The sequence below is a fragment of the Amblyomma maculatum genome, chromosome 5 (genome assembly GCF_055883805.1).
Source record: "Amblyomma maculatum isolate TAMU_Amacu chromosome 5, ASM5588380v1, whole genome shotgun sequence".
In the NCBI taxonomy this organism is placed as follows: domain Eukaryota; kingdom Metazoa; phylum Arthropoda; class Arachnida; order Ixodida; family Ixodidae; genus Amblyomma; species Amblyomma maculatum.
The window spans coordinates 18,039,208-18,060,275 of record NC_139348.1 but is presented as its reverse complement, the minus strand read 5'-3'; the positions used below and the strand labels follow the sequence as shown (position 1 = coordinate 18,060,275).

The following is a 21,068-nucleotide window of genomic DNA, read 5'->3' as shown; positions in this document are numbered from 1 at the left end:
ACTGGTTTGGTTTTGTGGGGTTTAAAGTCCAAAAGCTACTCGGGCTACGAGAGACGCCGTAGTGAAGGACTCCGGAAATTTCGACTACCTGGGGTTCTTTAACGTGCATTGACATTGCACAGCACATGAGCGTCTTGCTTTTCGCCTCCATCGAAAAGCGGCCGCCGAGGCCGGGATTCAATCCCGCATCCTTGGGAACAGTAGTCGAGCGCCCTAACCACTGCGCCACCCCATCGGGGTGAAAATTGCACCCACAAAACCTGGATATATTAAAATTGTGTTGCGGGCAAATGGATTATTGCACAGCGCCCCAATTTTGTGGAATGCATCAGAATGGAGAGAACCTAGAGTTAAGTTTTTCCAGAATATTCGGATGTCAAAAAACCTCCGGAGTTGCCCTTTAAGAGAAAAGTATACAACAGTGGTGCTTGTGCGCTTTGTGTGCACTATGCCAGGCACGACAGTAATCAGAGGTTCTCCATTTTCAAAATACAGTTCAGTCGCATCGTTTTGGTTTCGCTTGAACTTCACGCCATCCCACAGCCAGTCTCGCTGTTTTGGATGCTGCATGGCGGGTGACTGTTTTGATTTTTATTTTCAAATGGTATTGTGCTGTATCCCATGTATGCATCTTCATCTTCCAGTACGCTGAAACTGCGCACTGGAGCTTTCAATGCATTTCGAGCTTCACCGCATAGACTGTGTGGTGGAGCATCCTCAAAATGCGGTGGGCCTATTTTGTGGACAGGCACCACTACTATTGTGTCGCACTGCAAAAAGAGAAGCAGAGGCCTTTACAATTTCGGAGCCCTTCTTCAACGTTCCCGACAGTGTGTGCAAAAGCAGTTCAAGAAAGTGGCCAAGACCTTTGTTCTCACTTGTGTTTCATCTCAAATGCAGACAACCATCATACAGATGTTCATTATAAAAAAAAAGTTAAGGTAATGCAAACGGTTTTCGAAAATTTTTTCAGGTGCATTCGATACTCCAAATTTTAGGTATATTTGAACATCTTTTTCTGCTCCTTGAAGGCCGAATTAACGAAAGTTTACTGTGGTACCACAGTTTACTGGGGAAATCGCATGTACTGACTACCTGTTGCACTTCCTCTCATGGCCATTGTATGAAAGGAATTGTGTTGCTGAACTATGAATATGGCATCTCAAATTTAAGGGAACACTTCTGCAATTTGTATCAGGCATGTACTCCTTCCTCCAGTCTTCTTTGTGTCCAAAAAATGTGGCCTATTATTGCCAAACTATCGCATACACAGCCATTGCAGGCCTTGTCCAGCTCACTCCTATATATGGTCTCCCTCACTTTAATCTTAACTGATGCTGGTCAGCTCGGCACAAAACCATCAGAGGCACATGCTAGGGAGTCTGCCATCTTTCTGGCCTCCCAATGGCTATCATACGAATGACAGTAGCCCAACCCGTGCTCTGTTTTGTTTGCAAACTTTTGAAACTCTCTCTTCGTCCAACAACAAACCTCACTTGTTAGCTTCAGCGCCTGTCTTGTCTCATTTGTCTGTAGCACCATTTCCCCATCACCAAGCCATCAACAAGCTTTCAAAGAGTAACCCTGTGCGCCTTGGCTTCTATGTCTTCTTTCCCAACACATGAGCAAAGAAAAGTGTGCGAGCGTACAACCCAAGGTAATCCACTATGCATTAAAACCAGCCCTAGAGAGAGGGGAAGAAAGAGTGGTGGTGGTTGAGAACTGCATCGATTTTTGCGCTCGGTGAACTGAGAAACCACTCCAAGAGTGTGCAGGGACATTGCAAAGCCTATACTCTGTTTCATACATCAGGTGCAACGCAGCGAAAGCTACGCAAGTAGTCCGCAAGAAAAAAAAAGGAGGCTTATCACTACGCGCTCGTTTTGTGGCCGAGTGGTTCTTGCGGAAACGGGCTCTATTCCGAGCATACACGTTTGCAATAACTTGCTTCTAGTGCCTAGACATCTTCGCAGTGCGGATCTCATAGAAAAACTGCGCACCGAAGAACCATTTCCTCAAAAAGAGATGCGCAGTGCGGAGGGCACAGCCAGCGCCATCTAATGGCACACGTGGCAAGGTTGTGGGGCAGCGAAAACGCGACACGAACGAAAACATAAAAAACATACAAATTCACCGAATCCGATCCTTTATGTGCTCTTTATGAAGTTGATGGCAAATATGTAAGATGTATTAAGCTTGCAGACAAAATAACTATTATTTCCTCTCGTCAAGAGCAGGCACTATTTTTCATCGCGGATGCGGAGAGCACAAACAAGAGCTGTAGCTTTGGCAGTGTTGCACTTGATGTATTAAACGCAGTATAGCCCAAAGAGCCACGCTTTGCATGCCCCCTACAGCTCGACAAGAGACTAGGCTCTGGTTGGTAATGTCATGTGGATGCTACTGTTTATTTCCTGAGACTTCAGCAAGCTTTGTGTGAACCTTTGGAGTGTGAACATTTATATACAACATACTGTAACAAAAGCTCTTGGGGAAAACTGGTTCAACAGAAGGCTCGCCTTAGACTTGTGCCTGGCAAGCCCATAAAAACAGCTGCTAAAAACTGCTCTGTACAGAACAGATGGGGCATACTAGACGTAAAAGCTCTGAACACATGTAACAGTTCACACACTGACAACAACATGAAACATCACAGACCTTGCACTGGCAAGCATACTAACAGAGTGAAGAGAACATAAACTTGGTTCCAATGCCATTTTGTCAGCAATGTACAGTACGCTTTGGAACAACACGTGATGGCTGTTTGCTCACTGTTGTGGTGAGCGACCAAAATGGACCAGCACCAATGGCACATTCCTGCAATGGTGCTGACAGAGTAGACACAGTTGGCTTGTGCGGTGTGTCCATGCACCAAGTCCACAACACAATCACTTCTGCTGCGAGTAGTAGGAGTCAACCAACAGGTCGCATCACACTCACTAGACAGCACTAAACACAAAAGAGAGAATGACCACAAAGGAATCTCATTCACTAGTAACACGAGTTGCCCCAGCACGAGCAAGCAAAACACACACAAGAGTCTTTCGAGGATGGCTCTGCATGTCCAGTGCACTCTGTCCGAAAGAAATGTGCTGCCAAGAACTGGATGGGACCTTGCGAGCACCTTTTCTACCATTTACGAGTGATAAATACAGACTGCACAAATACTGAATCACATTGTGTAGAACGTATACACACACACACAATAGATGTTGCAACACACAGGGTGTTGGCACAGTCAGTGTTGCTCACAAGGCAGTGGTATACTTTGCGAGCGTCCATTTTCTGATGAAAAGGTGCATGAAGCCCCTTCAAACCATACCTTGCAGATGCTGACCGATACACGCACACACATTTGTTGGTTGATGCAAGAACGGTGGCGCATTAGGAAGTGAACACAAGGATGCGGCCGTCGGCCGACCCAATGACAACAAAGGTTGTCCTCAAGACATTCGCCATGGTGATGCTCGTCGAGCTGTGGTACCACATGTCTGCCACTGGGTTTCCAGTGAAGAGATTCCAGATCCGCGCACCATAGCCAGGGCCCACACAAGCTGCGTAGCGGCCTTCAACATGCACATTGAATGCCCTGCAGAAGAGAGGACATTGTCACCTTATTCTTGACAGAGTAGAATCTCAATGACACAATCGTGGCTTAAATAAATTTCAGCGTGATATGAACTCGTCAAATTGCATGGTGTACAGTGTGCAAAACCTTGGAGGTTCCAAACATGGCCACTGCAGATGATATGAATTTGTCCCACTGATGAGTTGGGACTCTGATCCCAGCCGTGGTGGCTATGTTTCCACGGGGGTGAAAGAAAAGGTGCCTGTGTACTGCGCAGCATCACTTCACATCACCATGACAGAAACTAAGGTGGTCGAAGATATGTTGAGCCCCCGTAAACGCCACCACAGTATAGTAAGAAAAGGATCACAAATTCATTCTCCCGAAGGTATCGGTTTTTTTCCGGATGTGACTGGGCTTGTATTTTCCATTGCACTCTGAAGTGTGCTCTATACTTTTCTTTTGTGTTTGTAACTACTCCCCACTGTGATGCCGGATGGCGCTGTGGTTATCGAATAAATCAAATAATAATAACACTAAACTGTACCCACAGGCACTAAACTTGTAGCACACACAGCCCACGCACAGTGTATGCAATGCAGCCATAAATAAGATTGTCTGCCATAACATGCCCACATGGGTTTATTTCCTGTGCCACCTGTGGATGGTATTTTGGCAAACCTGCGTGACTCTAGCAGGCAACACACAATCTGAAGATGCAGACACTATAACCGATGCAGCACAACTTGGGCAGCAAGAGTGCACTCCTGCACCAATGAGGTGGTGCGGAGTGCGAGATGTGATTTTGACCAGTATTGATTTTGTGATGAAATTCCAAGAAATCCACGATGAAAAAGTAACAGAGGCAGCGAAAATGCACCGAAGCTCAACAGCAAGCAAAACTCAGTTCAGACTGACTTTTTTGAAGACATGAAGAGATGTAGCTACAGCTAGACCTCTCTGTGGAAGGCTGCCCACTTTGGATGTTTTCTGACTGCACTTATTAATGCTCTGCAGAAGGTCTAAAACTGTTGGCGTTGCGAGCACAAAATTGTGGCCATGGCTCTGACACGTGACCGGTTGGGCGCTGACTCATTGTGTGATGCCACAACACAGTAGTGGGGAGCTGCCAACTCATTTGATGTGGGAGGGTGGGATAGAATCTTCCAGCACCCTTGCATTCAGACATGCACATTAGTAATTGCATTGAATGACAACACTGTTACCCACCAACATTGTGCACAAAGTTCTTTACCAAGCCACCATGCCCCACACAACACCGGAGCTCAAAAGCTGTCTCTCGAGTCAGGGGATGACACCCTGCTATTCCAGAAGGAATGCTGGGTGGCCGATAAAGCCTTTTCTTGAGCAGAGACAATTTTGAATCGTACCTGCTTTCACAGCTGGGCACGAAGCAATGTGGCATGCTCTTTGCTTACCAAAATGGCATAAGACATCAAAAACATTCACCACATGACACAGTGCAAACATCCCCACGATTGGAGTGCGACACAGGCAGCGTCGGCAGCGATGAACCGGTTCGGTCCGGCAAAGAGTGTGGCAAGAGCCACCGCACAGCAGAAATGAAATAGAAGACACTCCATGCGCCACAGGAAGCTGATCTGAAAATGTTGCTACAGTCTTACACTTTTGCGTGGGATTTTTTATATTCAGGCCAATGATGATGCGACTCTTCCAGTATCATCTCAGATAGACTCTACCAATGACAGAAGTAGGAGAAAATGCACAAACCGCTGCCATCTGACCTTGCGCCAGTCCTTGGCTTGGTCCACGGCACAAAAAGAGTAACAGATGCTCCCACTGAAGTGCATGTATTGGGGAACTCCATGTAACAAAGCTGCGGCGGTAGTTGGCCTTGATGAACGGAGCTCACTCACTGACTAGCTGCTTGTCATCGCTTGACTACTTGAAAATCAGTGAACCGCACTACAGTTTCATTTTATGGGAACACATTACTCTTGGCACAACACACCATATAACAACGCCGTTAGCGTACCTATGAGGCTAATGCAGCAGTGCGCCTGCTGCTTTTGCTTTAAGAACGCCACATCGAGCAGCACAAGAATCCATGCTTAACAGCGGAAAAATATAGTAAGACATGAAAAAAAAAAAAAAAAGGGGGCTCTGAGCAATCAGTGTGTGATCGTCACTACCGAGCAGTTGGTGTGGGATTCTGTGACATCAGAAACGGAGATGGTGGAGAGTGTGTCCGTAAGGTGAGGCAATGAGTCCTGAGGCAATGGGCAGATCGAGAGTAGAAACAGGCACGTGCCTCTGCGACCATCCATGGAAGAGGTCAAGATGGCTGCTGCTGCAGTCACACTGAACCGGAACTGAATCGGAACCCAAAACAGGAATAGAACTCCTATTTTACGAACCAAACCAAAAAGATATTTTGCACCCTCTTGGAACCGAACATGAACCGGAAAAATTCCGAGGAGCCGTTTTTAATAGATTCGAGATACAGTCCGCGCCACTTTGGAGGCAACACTATATACATGATTTTGCTTGACATTCTTTTTCCACACAAAACAAGAGGTCTCACAACGCGTTTAGAGAATGAGAGCTGTGCTAGGCAGTGTGAAAACACTATTTTGTATATCAAAGAAATAAAAAAAAAATGTAAGAGAAGAAATGATGCAAACAGAAAAGACTATACATGCTTCCATGATGCACATTTTTTAAATCGCAGCCTACCAGTGAGAAACAAAGAGTTCATTAGCCCCTTGCACATCATCGGTGTCTCATCTTGTCTCTTCTTGTCTTTGTGTAGCTTGCGCTGTTTCGTGACGAGCCAACTAGCCTGAGATGGTGTTATGTGGTAGATAGTAGCAGAGCGAACCGTCACCTGCTACGTCTAGCAGGTGTCCAGAGTGGAGAGATATAAATCCTCACCCCACATTCAGCCAAGAGGAGAGAAAAGGGGGGAAGTGATGGATCGGACCACGTGATGAGAGCGAAGGCATGCGACACCGAAATGAAGCAGCCATAGGAAGAACCTGGAGTGTGGTTACAGTGGAAGGTGGGGGTTGTGACAAGGACTGCAGAATGCAGAACCTGAGGATGCTACTCCCGTGAAAAGTTGTGGTGACAGCACAGGAATGCACCCTGCAGATGGGCGAGAATGAAATGCGGAGGAACAGGATCATCATCATCATCATATCGTCAGCCAGATTATACCCACTGCAGGGTAAAGGCCTCTCCCATATTACTCGTAACTGACCCGGACCTGTGCTAGCTGCATCCACTTGAACCCTGAAAACTTCTTAACCTCATCCGTCCACCTGACTTTCTGTCGCCATCTGCTACGCTTTCCTTCCCTTTGAATCCAATTTGTTACCCTAAGCGACCATCGGTTGTCCTCTCTACGCATTACATGCCCTGCCCATGCCCATTTCTTCTTCTTGACTTCCAGTAGAGTGTCGTTACCTCTAGTTATTTCTCTGACCCACTCAGCACGCTTTCTCTTAACGGTACACCTACCATTTTCCTTTCCATTCTGTGGAATACTGCGCTACTTGATATACAGAGACAAATGGAAGACGACACACGAATGAGCGCAAACTTACAACTATAGTTGTAAGTGATAGTTGTAAGTTTGCGCTCATTCGTGTGTCGTCTTCCATTTGTCTCTGTATATCAAGTAGCGCAGTATTCCACAGAATGATCAACCAACTGGCCCCCGTGTTTGCATTATTTCCTTTCCATAGCTCTCTACATTGTCCTCAATTAAGTAGAGTTGTGTGAATAGGGAATACAGCTCATCTGGACAAAGAGGAAGCAGCCTAAGAAACGTGGAAGTGTAAGGTGGAAAGTGGAGGAGAAGGGCATGGCAGAGGAGAGGGGTCACGCTCGGTTTGAGCCTGTTGATGCGTATTAACACAGGACAGTCAGTATCTCATTCAGTGGAAACCTCGACGTAGACGTTGCTGTCCGCATTGTGAGGGAAAAAAATCATCAGCATATCTCTAGCAGATGGAAGTTGCAGGATCAGAGGCATGGAGGTGGTACAGACTGCTAACTGAGTTGGCAGCTGCCAAATTAAGTTATTTATAAACACTTTCAAGGACCGTAGGTGTAACAGAAAGGAGTGGTGAAATTAATACATTATTTGCAGTACAAAACAGAAAATTAATTATAAGGCACTTTGAATGGCGATCTTAAAGTTAGCAGTGTCACAAATGCAGACTGTGGAGGCGGGAAGGCGGTTCCAATATGGAGGCAAGACGGGAATCAAACCCGGGGCCTTTAGATGCCAAGTCAGACATACAATCCCCAGGCCGTGCAGGGGCACTTAGATGACTTGGTTAATGTGGTACTTTATACCACCTTACTCGGGTCTTTGAATTTACAAAAATAAATATCTATGTCGAGTGGTCTTTCTTATAATGCGGTAACTCCTTGTGTATGTGTGAGATGACAGATGCTGAAGTTAAGGGAATAGTGATCAAGCAAGTAACAAAATGCAGGTACTGTGTGAATGGGGATGCGAAAGGGAAACTTCAGAGTGAAGCCAGTAGCACCATACCCTTAAGAAGAACTCTTGTCTAGGCTAGTTGGAGGACGATCTATAGAAGAATACAGTGCGAAGGACGAGGACAAAGATACACACATGAGATACACACAGGCGTTGATCCTCTCGTGTGTGTATCTCTTTTCTTCTCGTGCTTTGCGTCACACTCTTTTGTGGATCATACCTTTAAAGGCAGAGCTGAAGTGTTTTACGAGGTGAAATACATTTGTGTAGAAGAGAAATGCACCCACATACTTCTCGAGGTGAGGTCAATGGGGCACGGTAGCATGTCTCATTTACAACACTCAAGAACAGGGGAAGGACTGACTGTCAGTGTCAGCTGAAGGATGGTTATGCGGGACAACATCAAATAGTCTCCAACTGCACACATATATAGAAGCATGTCTCTTTCAAATTCTTTACGTTAGCGTATCGCAAAGCCAAAATAGCTGAACAGCTAGGCTCAAATTTCACATTTCTAAGCCTCGCAATTTCTGGCCAATATATTTTGCAATCTATTAAATCCGTGTAAGCAACTATAGTCTGATGTTTGCGGGAATCCTCCACGGTGGAGCAGATTTGTAATAAGGGGGTATGTACATATTAGCATTCACCTAAGTGCAGTTGCACGGTTACACGAAGGCTACGCTGCTTCACAGAAACTTTACAAAAACTTCCGTCCTTATCTGGGTGGTGAGACCCATAAGCACTGAAACATCGGTGGTCCAGGGAAGCACTTGACAAAGCTCACCAACTTTCTTCAACGAAAGATCTGAGAAAGCTGAGTAGCTTTCAGCAGCAACCTACACTTTTTCATCTAGCTAACTCAAATATTGGATTGAAATTAGGTAGAAAAGAGCAGAAACAACCTCTTTTTAGCAGCAATATGCAACCGGTGACACAGGGCTCACTGCGGGTCCTGCTGCCACCTGTGATTGGCAAAGATATCGCGTGACGATATTCTGAGGAGCTGCCGATGTGGCTCCAGCGTTGCGCTGCCTGCTGTTCACAGCTCTCTGCAGCATTGTGAAAATGATCATGGCACGCTATTTAAACTCTCATGGTTATCTGAAATATGTATCCGAACCAGATTCGCTCACAAACGACCTTGGTGAGCATATTCTTGGGAAGGAAGAGCGGCGAACACAAGCCAACTACCACCACTACACACCTCCTGTACCATCCGAAAGGTCATTGTTACGAAAAAAAAGGGCCCAAGGCATGCTGTATTAAATTCCATGCTCTGAGTGCCTGGCGTCATACTCTGGGGAAAAAAAGAATTTTATTGAAAGGATAAAGTAGTACAAAGCTACTATCAGAAACGTGAACAGTGAGCAAAGCGTGCTTGCCGAGCTCTGCGATTTATGTGAGACATTGACAGACCTATTGCGCTGAAGACCAAGTCAAACAAGCGCAGATTGCTGCTTGAGTCACGGCACATTCAGCAGATGTAAGGAACCCTTCCCTATTTGTATGCTCATCGTGTAAGTTTAGTGAATCGACGCTAAAGTATGTTAAAAGCCAAGCTACAACTCCCCCATCAAACTCATACTGTCATGAACCATATTTTGAAATGCGTTTCCTTACAAAAGCCTCGTTGGTTTCATTACTCACTTAATTTGCATCCCCAAACAAGACAGAACTATGTAAAATGTTTTCGTGTGAATCAGGCAACTATTATTTATGGCAAAGCATACATGGGTGCGCAATCACGAGGCCACATATGAACAACTTGGATGATTGCTTGCTTGCATGCATCAAACCAGACCTGGCTCAGCGCACTCCAGACCTGGATGCATCCATGTATACTCAGCTGTGGCAGTACATGCCTTATCTACTCATAACGCTCTAGCAGGGGTTTTACAAGCATGCAAGGCACATGCCGTACGGCAAAATATCTTGCACAGCCGTCACAACCTGCAACACACTAGAGGGTTCTTCTTAATTACCTGCTCGTTCGCACAAGATTATCAGCGCGTGCGGCTAATGAGTTGTGCGATGTTCAGCACAGGAGTTGTAGCATGCACCCTTGCGCAAGGAAATGAGACACGCAAATACAATCACGCGACAATGCTGTCTACCCCTCCCATACTCCCATTACGAGACTGCACTCCAACGCTTAAAATAACGGTTCATATAGTACAAAGACCTGAACGGTAAGACGGTAATTACATTACAGCCAGGTATACAAGCACTTATCTTCTTTTTCCTCTTTTTCGGTAAATGTGACTGACATAACTCTTTTTTGTGCGAGAAAATTGAAGGAACCGCATCGTGGTTTGGCCGTGCCTTTTTGACAAAGCCCTATAGAAATTGCATTAGGAACAAACTCCACACGTAGTCAGTCAGAAATATGCTTCGAGCAGAATACATTTTCTTTGATTGACTTGAATTTATCTCTCTTTTCAGCAGAGTCCCATTTTGCTGTGATTTTTTTGGTGCTCCGAGAAACGATGGAAGACACAGTTGTTGCAGCCACAGGTGCTCATACACCCAAACGCATTTGGAGCAGTTGTAAGGTGTTTATTGGAACATCGGGACGGTATGCTATGACTGAGCACCGAGCGAATCAGCTCTCAAGAATCAACTGGGATTCATTTTAGACCTGCCAAAACCAACACGCTCTGTTGTCAACCTTGTTGAGTCAACCGGGCTTCAGCTCCACTTCGTCGACCTCTTCGGCATGTTGCATGAGCTGCTGCCGGTCAGGAACATTACACAAAGTTGGATCGGGTACTAAGTTGACATGGTTTGTACGTCCACAACATGCACAAGATGGAAAACACTGCACACCGAAAGCTCCATCAGTGGCTCTGAATGCCTCCGGCTGCTCAAAGTGACGTCACATCGGTTGGTACGAGCGAGGTTTCTCTCTCCATTGTTCTCCTCTGCAGCGTTGTGCAGGACATGGGAGATTCGAATGGTGTGTTTTCAGTAAGGCGATTATGCCAGTGTCTCATGCATAATAAAAAAAATGCATCAAACGCACCCCACATTCAACCCTTTTGTGAATGCTCACCTCACACAGTCCTTTATCGCTGTAGGGTCACACACGTAGCCAACAAGCTCAATCGTCACTGCACTGCACACAAGATGAGCTGCACCAATGCTTTCATCATGCAAACCTTGCTAAGTGGGCACAATGGGCCTTTGGGAAATTCATTCTCTTACACGCCCATGAGCAGAGCTCTGAAGGGAGGAAAAACTGAAATTGCCCTCTGTTGATACATCACTTTCGTTTCGCTGATGGCCGTTTCGTTCAATACCATGCTATTTTTTAGAGCTGGGAAATAAGGCCAGTGTATAGTATCTTTCAAGACTGGGCCCCATGGTAATCATGCGGTTATAGCTAGGGTTTTGACTTTTCGGTTTAAACCAAAAAGCACCAACAAAGGTACGCCGGAAGTATTTCAAAATGTTCGGTTTAAACCGAAAAAGGTCAGTACCTCCTCATGCACACCACGAACCCTCGTTGACGGGAGAAAATTACAGCAGTGTTCAATCCAGGGCATGATGTGAGACAGTGGGATTGTTGATTTGAGTACAACCGTTGAGAAACTTGAGGCATTATTCATGGCCTCACGAATGGGGAAGGAATGGCAGCTGTGCTTCCCGACCCTCATAAACATGTGAAGCATCCGATGAGAAGCGCGTGTGGCAAGGCAGGCACTTCGAGCGGCGGACGGACCAGAGTATTTGCAGCTCAAGTGCTTCCAGCAAATCGCTAAGACCAAAGCCCGTGAGTTTCTTGCCTCTTGACACTTCTCAGACACAAGCCGAGAGAAGCGCATTTTTTAAAGTGATTTGATTTATGCAAAAGTTTGATCCTAATAAATAATATTTCAGTTACTCCTTTCTCTAACGCATGAATCTACGTTTTACACAAGCGTTTTGTCATAACGCTAATTTTCATCATGGATAGCATTTTCTTCCAAGAACTTAGCTGTAAACTGTACCTTAAATAAAAGTGCATAAAACAACACGCAAGAAAAAAAAATGCCACAATGAACACTAAGTCACTTTTAACTGTACACGGATGCCTCTTATCTCACCGAAAAAAAAAAAAAAAAAAAAAGAAATTGTGTTTGCAAATAAACACTGAAAATGTCAGCTGAATTCTCAGAAAATAAAATCCGAAAACTCCAACCCCTAGTTATATCTAGCCTTGACGTCATAAATCAGTGACTGGTGAAGAAATACACCAGTCTCACACTCAACTGTCTCAGCAATACACACTGTCACAGCCGCAGGGAGCCATGCAATCCATGTTCACTGACAGCAAACAATGGAGGGGGGGGGCTTATGCGGCTTTACCTCGGGTCTCTGGCACGTGCCTGGGCAGCCAGCTTCCAGGAGGAGCTGCTCACCACTTCAGCCTTGCAGCTGAAGGGATTCATGGCCACCAGCGTGGAGGTCACATCATCAGATGATCGCATCAGGACAAACAACAGACCCTGCACCAGAGAGCTCTTGGTTACTGGCCCAGCTTACAGCATGGGTAGCAACAGAAAAGCAGTGGCTATTAGGTAATTAGAATCCATATTACGGACAAGGAAGAAACCAAGGCAGATCTTCGACTGAATATAATTGCATAGATGTGTCACATTTATGCAAGCACTGCAATCATGTGGGAACCTAAATTTTCGTGCCCTGTTCAGTTTGTTTCTTCCTTGCGCATTGTCCTTTTGTGCAATTTTAAGATGCATCCTATTACAGCAGGGCGTAATATCACTTGGGCCCACAATGGACACTTCTCACGAGCTTCTGAAATGCATCTGGCTGCATGCTCTGTGGAACATTGTAAAAACATCACTTTGGGAAATGAGAAGCCTCAGCCGAGACAAGGCGAATGCCTCCAAGTTCGGAAAAACTTCCTTATTCTTGCCACCACACCCTTTAAGTAACAAATAAAATTGTTTAAATATGTTTCGATGTTATGCAAATTTGCATCAATGCAACGAAACTGGTGTAATGTAGAAAAACTACTGCATGCACAAACATGTACAGCATCCTTGGAAAGTCCATAATCTCGGTGAACGAAATGCAGACTGGCTGCACAATTTACGCACCTTGAAGCGATTTGAAGCGCATGTTTTGTGGTTTACAGGTCTTCACAGTTACTGACGATAAAGCAAGACATCTACCACACAATCTGCAGGCCAATTTTCACCAACAAACTTTTCTAATTACTAGTGAGAACATGCACACACTGAGGAAGAGACAGTTCTAGAAACAGCATATTAAAAGTCCCCACTAGAAGTGTACGAATATTCTAAACGCCGGTTAGTATGTTTATAATATGACTCATTCGAAAAACTCATAATCAGGATTTTTAGACTATTTGAAAATTATCGAATATACCAAAATTTACGAACTCACCGCAGTTTCGTTGCACTGCGCATTTCACTAGAATGCTTAACCGCGTGGAGGTCAAGCATCCTCAAAAAAATCCTGGGGCACATAAGACGCCTTACGTGCGAAATGCGAAAGCACATTTCACATCTGTTTGGTACAACATCTAAGAAGAGACTGACTGAAGAACCAGCGCATCCCTCTCATCCCCTCCGCCAAGGTGCAGTGGTGCTTAATTAGTGATCAGTCAATTTCCACTTAACCATTACAGGTGGATACTTTCTGATCACGAAAACTGTACATGGAAACTAACCACTATTACAAATGCACTTTTTGTCAAGGACATGCCACCCATTAGGCAAGAAAGGCCTTTGCATCAAAACGTGACGGGGCCGTATTGTGAAGGAGCGACCTTCTCCTTTGTGAAAAAGACCTTCCCGACAGTGTGCGCAATTCAAACCGCTTGACCAAACCGAGAAAAAAATGTCATTCGTAGTTGGGTTCAATTTCATCTAGGGGTATGCCAAAATCAAAATTTTTGCATACAAATCAAATATCAATATGGAAAAAAATGCCTTTCAATATGTGATCTGTGAAAAAAACAAAAAAATTTTTAAATAGCAAACTTTGCTCATCCTCTTTATTTCAGAATTCACATGGCATTTGGAAATATAAAATTAAACTAGAATTGCACTGAAGTGTATATCCTACTGAAAAACCCAGTATGAATTTTATAAAGGATTCCGTATATTAGTTTTTTGTACAGGAAGAACCTGCAAGAAACTGATGAAGCTATCCTATTGCTGCTAAAAACAGTAAACTCTCGTTAACCGGGTGTTCAAATGACCAGAAGGAAACGTCCAAATGAACCCAAAGCTCGAATGGTTGAACAGGTCTGAAAAAAGTGCGTCAAAAGCCTTTTGCATCACAGTAATTTTGCTTGAAGGACACTGATATGATGGCTGTCTGAATTTGAAATGAAACCCAAGTAAGAACGACTTTATTTTTCTTGGTTTCCTCAAGAGCACCGCTTTGCGCACACAGTCAAGACTTCACAAAACTGCCTCGCAGTATTTTAAAAAATCTTCACTCCACAGTCCATGCGGTCAGGCATTATGATGAAGCGTGCAGCGCAGGAAAACTGCGGTGAATTCGAAAATTTTTGGAATATAGAAAATTTTTGAATATTCAAAAATTTACATCTTCTTTATATGAATATGAATTGAATAACAAACATATTCGACTCGCATCTTGAAATTCAAATATATACCCCTAGTTTATGCGAATGCAGGCAATCATCGTGCAGGTGTTCATTAGACAAAATTACTGGGATGCAAAAAATATTCTGAAGTAATATACTCTGAAGGGCTAGTTGGTTCATACTAAGTAAACGAGTAAAACTGCGCGAAAAAGACAGGACGTAAGAAACACACAGGCACAAACAAGGCGCAGACTTCCAACTAGATTTATTCACGAAACAGCTGGCTTATACAGTCGAACCCGGATATATCGAACTCGAAGGGGATAGCGAAAAAGTTCGATATATCAATAATTCGATATACAGAAATTGGCTTGTGACGGCACTTACGATGTGAAAAAACGATACCGTATTTGCTGCGTAATCAACCCACTCGCATAATGAACCCTCTCTCCACTTTTGCTCCCGAGAATTTGAAAAAAAAAATGCTTCAAGGCCAGCTCGCTCACATGCAAGCGATTGAGCGATCTCAGCGACGAGCGGCAGCGACAGAGCGAAAAATTTCCAACTTGTTGGAACTGCGTCCCGCTCGCCGCTCGAGCCACCGTGGCAGCTCAAAACAAGGTTTCTGTGTCCCCGCGAAAGAAAATCGCCAGCGTTTTCGCTTGCATGCCGATGGCGCGCGTCACTCCGTTTCGGTCATCGCATCCACAGCTCATTTCTTGGCAGCGTGCCATGATGTTGCGCAGCGATAACGTCGGGGCGTGTTTATCTTTTGATAGCTCCTCCGGTGGTGGGGAGCGAACTTGGCAGAGTGCCCGTGATGGCTTGATTGCACAAGTCTGGTTCGATTTATCACGCCGCGCTTGAGGCGGGCGTCATGATCGCAGCAGCCGATGGCGTGCTTCCCTTGATTCATACATGCAAAGATAAACGGCTCCCGCAAAAAAAAAAAAAAAAAAAAAAAAAAAAAAAAAAAAAAAAAGAGCCTGCCGCTTCTTAACGTCCGCAGCCGCCATATCTTACGCTACGTAGCGCGTACAGCACAACGATAAGAAAGAATGACTCTCGCAAAAAAACAAAAAACAACAACAAAAAAAAAGAGAGCTGCCGCTTCTTAACGTCCGCAGGCGCCATAGCCACGTCAGCCGCTGCGCGCAGAGGGTACAGTGAACTCAGAGGGTTCGCAACACACGCTTGAGAAAGCGTCCCACGTCTGTCTGAAAACGGGCTGAGCTGGCTTGGCGCATGCGTAGCGCGTGCTGAAGGAGAGAGCTCAGCAAAGGAATGGGCACACCCACGCACATGGCTTGCAAACGTCATGTGTTGGCGCGCGGGAAACGATAACTGCAGATGCGCGCACCTTTGGCGAATGGGCGCGGCGCTGTCCAGAACTGTCCCCTCTCATTCCTTCCGCGTGTGGCTTGAAAACGTCACGCGGCAAACGGCCGAGTGATGCTATCGTCTTTGGGGAAGGCACACTTTCCAGTGCGGAGTTCGATATATCGAACGGCGGCGAAATTGAGTTCGATATATGACGCGGCTTTCCTATACTTTTACATGGGATTTTCAAGGGGATATTCCGTGAGTTCGATATAACCAAAATTCGATATATCCGGGTTCAATATAACCGGGTTCGACTGTATAGCCTCTCAAGAAAGCAATAAATACACTATCGCAAAAAACGCTCGACAGTTACAACAGCACTTTATGGCAGAATCAAAGCGGTTGTGGAAATCCGAACATGCCCTTCTAGATACTCCTCGATAGCGATACTGACGACGAATTGACGCAGTCGTCCCCTTTTCTGGCGATCAGGAAGGCCTCGATGACCTCCCTTTCAGTCTTGTCCCTTGCCCTACCGAGGAAAGTGGTTCTATACAGACAGGGGTTGCATCCACAGCTTTTGCAATGCAGAGGTAAATTGCTACTTGTGCCGGTGCGCATAGATCTATTGTGTTCAAGGGCCCGCTCATTGATGCACTGGCCTGTTTGGGTGATGTATGCCTGGCCGCAAGATAGAGGAATCTGGTAGATAACCCCGGAAGGCACACCTGGTGAACTTGGTCTGATGGTTTATTCTGCACGTGCTGTGCTCCATGTCCCTTCGTTCCTTTTCTCTCGAAAGCAATGGGCAAACTTTTCTCAGCTTTACAGGTGCCGAAAATACAACACGGATCCCATACCTGCCTGCCCCCTTTTTGATACAGTCGAACCCGGTTATATCGAATCCAGATATATCGAATTTTGGTTATATCGAACTCACGGAATATCCCCTAGAAAATCCCATGTAAAAGTATAGGAAAGGCGCGTCATATATCGAACTCAATTTCACGGGTCAATCAATATATCGAACTCCGCACCACGCACTGGAAAGTGTGCCTTCCCCAAAGACTATCGCATCACCCTTGGTCGTTTGCCGCGTGACGTGTTGAAGCCACGCGCGGAAGGAATGAGAGGAGACAGTTCGGCGACGACTGGTCTGGGCAACGCCGCGCCCATTCTCCCCAAAGGCGCGCGCATCTGCAGTTATCGTTTCCAGCGCACCAATACATGACGTTTGCAAGCCATGTGCGTGGGTGTGCCCATTCTTTTGCCGAGCTATCTCTCTCCTTCAGCACGAGCTACGCATGCGCCAAGCCACCTCACCCCGTTTTCAGACAGACGTTGGACGCTTTTTCCAGCATGTGTTGCGAACCCTCTGCGCGCGGCGGCTCGCCGCGGCTATGGCGCTTGCGGACGTTAAGAAGCGGCAACTCTCTCTATTTTTTTTTCTTTTTGCGAGAGTCATCCTTGCTTATCGTTGTGCTGTACGCACCGCGTAGCGTAAGATATGGCGGCTGCGGACGTTAAGAAGCGGCAGTTTTTTCGTTTTCTTTTTTTTTTTTTGGCGGGAGTCGTTTATCTTTGCATGCATGAATCAACGAAAGCCCGCGGCCAGCTGCTGCGATCATGACGCCCGCCTCAAGCGCGGCGTGATAAAACAAACCAGGCTTGTGCAATCAAGCCATCACGGGCACTCTGCTAAGTTCGCTCCCCGCCACCGCAGGAGCTATCAAAAGATAAACGCGCCCTGACGTTATAGCTGCGCAGCATCTTGGCACGCTGCCAAGAAATGAGCTGTGGATGAGACAACCGAAACGGAGTGATGCGCGTCATCGACATGCAAGCGAAAACGCTCGCGATTTCTGCCGCGGCGACACAGAAACCTTTTTTTGACCTGCCGCGGCGGCTCGAGCGGCGAAAGGGACGCAGTTCTAACAAATTTGAAATTTTTCGCTCTATCACTGCCGCTTATCGCTGAGATCGCTCAATCGCTTGCATGTGAGCGAGCTGGCCTTAACGCATTTTTTTTTTTTTCAAACTCTCGGGTGCAAAAGTGGAGGGTGGGTTCATTATGCGAGTGGGTTGATTACGCGACAAATACGATATCGTTTTTTCGCATCGTAAGTGCCGTCACAAGCCGATTTTTATATATCGAATTATCGATATATCGAACTAGTATTTCGCGATCCCCATCGAGTTCGATATATCAGAGTTCGACTGTATTATGAGAAAGACAGTAATAATACGGCATGACACTGTAGGAATTTTGTCTTTGCATCATACTTTCCTTTCAGTGCTTTTTAACTCCAGAAGAAGGCCTTCACATGAACTAAGAATTAGGTGCTGAGTGTAGCCCGAGGATTCCAGCCGCTGGACTTGATTCTGGAAACTTGATTAAACAAAGTGAATACATGACTTTTGAAGGGCGGAGAGACAACTGTTCATGATGATGCTGCATTTCACTAGCTTAGAATGAGCACTCGTAAAGGGCAAAGGCCTTTGTTAGCGCGAGGATAGTACGACCAGCAAACATGAGCGTCGGAGAAAAACAATCCTCGGGCTACCCTCAGCACCTAACTATGGCTACCTAATAATAATAATAATAATAATAATAATAATAATAAAAAGTGATAATTGGTTCACAGGAAGGGAAAGGCGCAGTTACCTGCCACACTTGTTTCTAGGGGCACGCGAACCAGATAATAATCATATTCAATAATATTCGCACACCCCAAGTTACAGGGTGCCTACTAAATTGATGCTTCCAAATTTCCTGAGTTTTCCAGGTTTTCCCTGAGCGTATCTGTAAAATTCCCTGAGTTACACAGTACTCATTTTTATGCTAAAACGGTCTGCCACAATGCCACCTGATGCTATAACTCTCCAGTAAGCATGTTAAAAAATAAAACATTAATATAATCCATTTTGAATCAGAAGGAGTAATGTTTATTTCATTCAAAAAACAAAACAGAAGGCAGACACTAGTCAATTGCATAGCAAATTGACTATCTTCGAAATGCTATAAACAATTGCAAATCAAATCGAACATTTTCAATTACGAAATAAAACAAAGATGCACACGGGAACAAATGTTTTCGAATGTGAGATATTTCTATGTAATGGTAGTAACTGTACTGGCATAGTAACCGTTTACAATGCACTGTAATGGATAACCACCATTCTTCAGCCGCAAGCGTCACGTTGGCTGTTCCTCAAGGCTCTGTGCTCAGCCCTCTTTGCATTTCTTTTGTTATTCATAAACGACCTTCCTTGCATTATATCCTCGTGAATTCACCTACAGTCGAGTCCACTTATAACAATATTCAAGTGCCACGAAAATTCCACTGTTATGCCCGATAATTGTTATAAATGGGTTGCAAGAAAAAAAGCATAACAACTGCAAAGAGAGGTTATGGACGGCAAGTGACATGCGAGCTCCGCCGAGGCATCGATCTGGTGGCCCCGCGTAAAAAATACGAGAAGGTTGCCGCGGCCACCTCTCAACTTTTGAAATCGCGAAAAAACGCTGAGGAGAAATCGCCACGAGCATCTCGCAACATACTTCTCACTGGCTTGCACAAGAAAACTGCTTTTATCCTATATTCTTCCTCAGTCGCACTTCTAAGTACCACCTCTGCACGTGTTACGTTTCTTTTTGAACTGCTGAACCCTTGTCTGCAAACAGTGTTCCTGTTTTCTTCTTCTTGATAAGAGTGCGATTGATTCAGTGCATCTACGATTGTTCACTCTTTCGTTCTGTAATGCTCTTTTAACAAGTATGCATTTGCCTTCTTCACTGTTACATTCCAAATGTTCCTATTGTTTGTGATTTCATTTTTTTTGCTCGCCCCTTATGATGATGATGATGATAGACCCCAAAGTTTAGCGTCACAAGTGAGATTCTCTCTCAACAATCACAGATATAATGTCTATTCAGACACTGTCGCACCGCAGCGCGCACTCAACCTCCGCAGGGAGGAGAGCGCCTCGCTGCAAAACACAAGCCTCCTAGTGACCCAGAAGACGTTTATTGAACGCCATCCACCAGCGGTACACAAACACTCAGTCACCGCGTCCCAGGAGTGCGTGAGGAGTAAGGCTCCGCTGCGCGCACGCAGTGACAATGAACGCGCGATGTGCTGTGATCTCTCTCGAAGTGATCAGAGGGTTCCTTTGAGAGAGAGTGGGCAACCACCGCAAGGTACGCCTGTCGCGGATCGTTGAATCACGATCGACAGGCTCGAGCTTCGCTCTCAGGTACAACCTGGAGCAGACGAACTCGAGTACACACGCCTGCGCGGACAAAGGCCGGCAGACAAGAACAGTAGTGTACGCACCTTGCGATGTCTCGGAAGGATCTCCCCCTGAGCTCCGCTCGGACGGTCGCGCGAGCGCGACCGTCGAAGCGGTGCTGTGTTCCCGCCAAAAGGCGCCAATGAGAACAGCCACTGGGATGCCAGGGCGGAGCTGTGGCCTGAACGACAGTGACAAGTCGTCCGAGCCTCTCTCCGCCGCCTCAGGCGGGAGAAAGGGAACGAGGAGAACATGGCACGGCGGCGGCCGCCCAAAGGGCAGCCGCGGCAAGCCCGAATCCCACAGCACTTCAGCATAAGTCTGAATAAATTTGTTCGACATCAATAGGATATTCAATTCGAGAGGCACTATTCGGTATTCGCACACCCCTAGTGGAAGGTCAACCATTCTCACATACTTTCAGTTCACGCACAACACCTCAGTGTTGTTTCAGCGCTTAAGTTTATTTTCATTTGAATGGAGGGGCAACTTGGCCTCATCCAAGACTTTGTTTTTTTGAGCTCCTTCACAGAAGCAGAACGGCATGCTTCCTTTCCCGTTCCTTCCTCAGTGCATCAGCCCTTTCTGTTTTTGCTTTTCGAGCTCTTCTTCCCACGGACCATTTGGAGCTTCCTCTTGGTCAGCGGTACACTTGCAACTCCTCCTGCCTACAACACATTGTCATAGACAATTGGTTCGGCGACCAAATACTGCTCCTTCCAATTTCCAACAAGACATTCCTTGTTAACAGAAAAGCCCCGCTAGACAGATGCATTTCTGTGCGAAGGATAATCACC

The 21,068-nt window shown here is 45.7% G+C and overlaps 1 protein-coding gene across 1 annotated transcript in view; it reads right to left on the bottom strand.

Annotated features, from left to right (window-relative positions):
• Positions 1–2,311: 2,311 nt before the first annotated feature.
• Positions 2,312–21,068, bottom strand: part of LOC146187824 (uncharacterized) — a 58,618-nt gene continuing 39,861 nt past the window's right edge. The window contains exons 9-10 of the mRNA XM_084603538.1: positions 12,417–12,556; positions 2,312–3,589 (exon numbers count right to left, since the gene is read on the bottom strand). Coding sequence (XP_084459664.1) covers positions 3,385–3,589; positions 12,417–12,556 — 345 coding nt within the window. The 3' untranslated portion in view covers positions 2,312–3,384. The remainder of the gene's footprint in view (positions 3,590–12,416; positions 12,557–21,068) is intronic.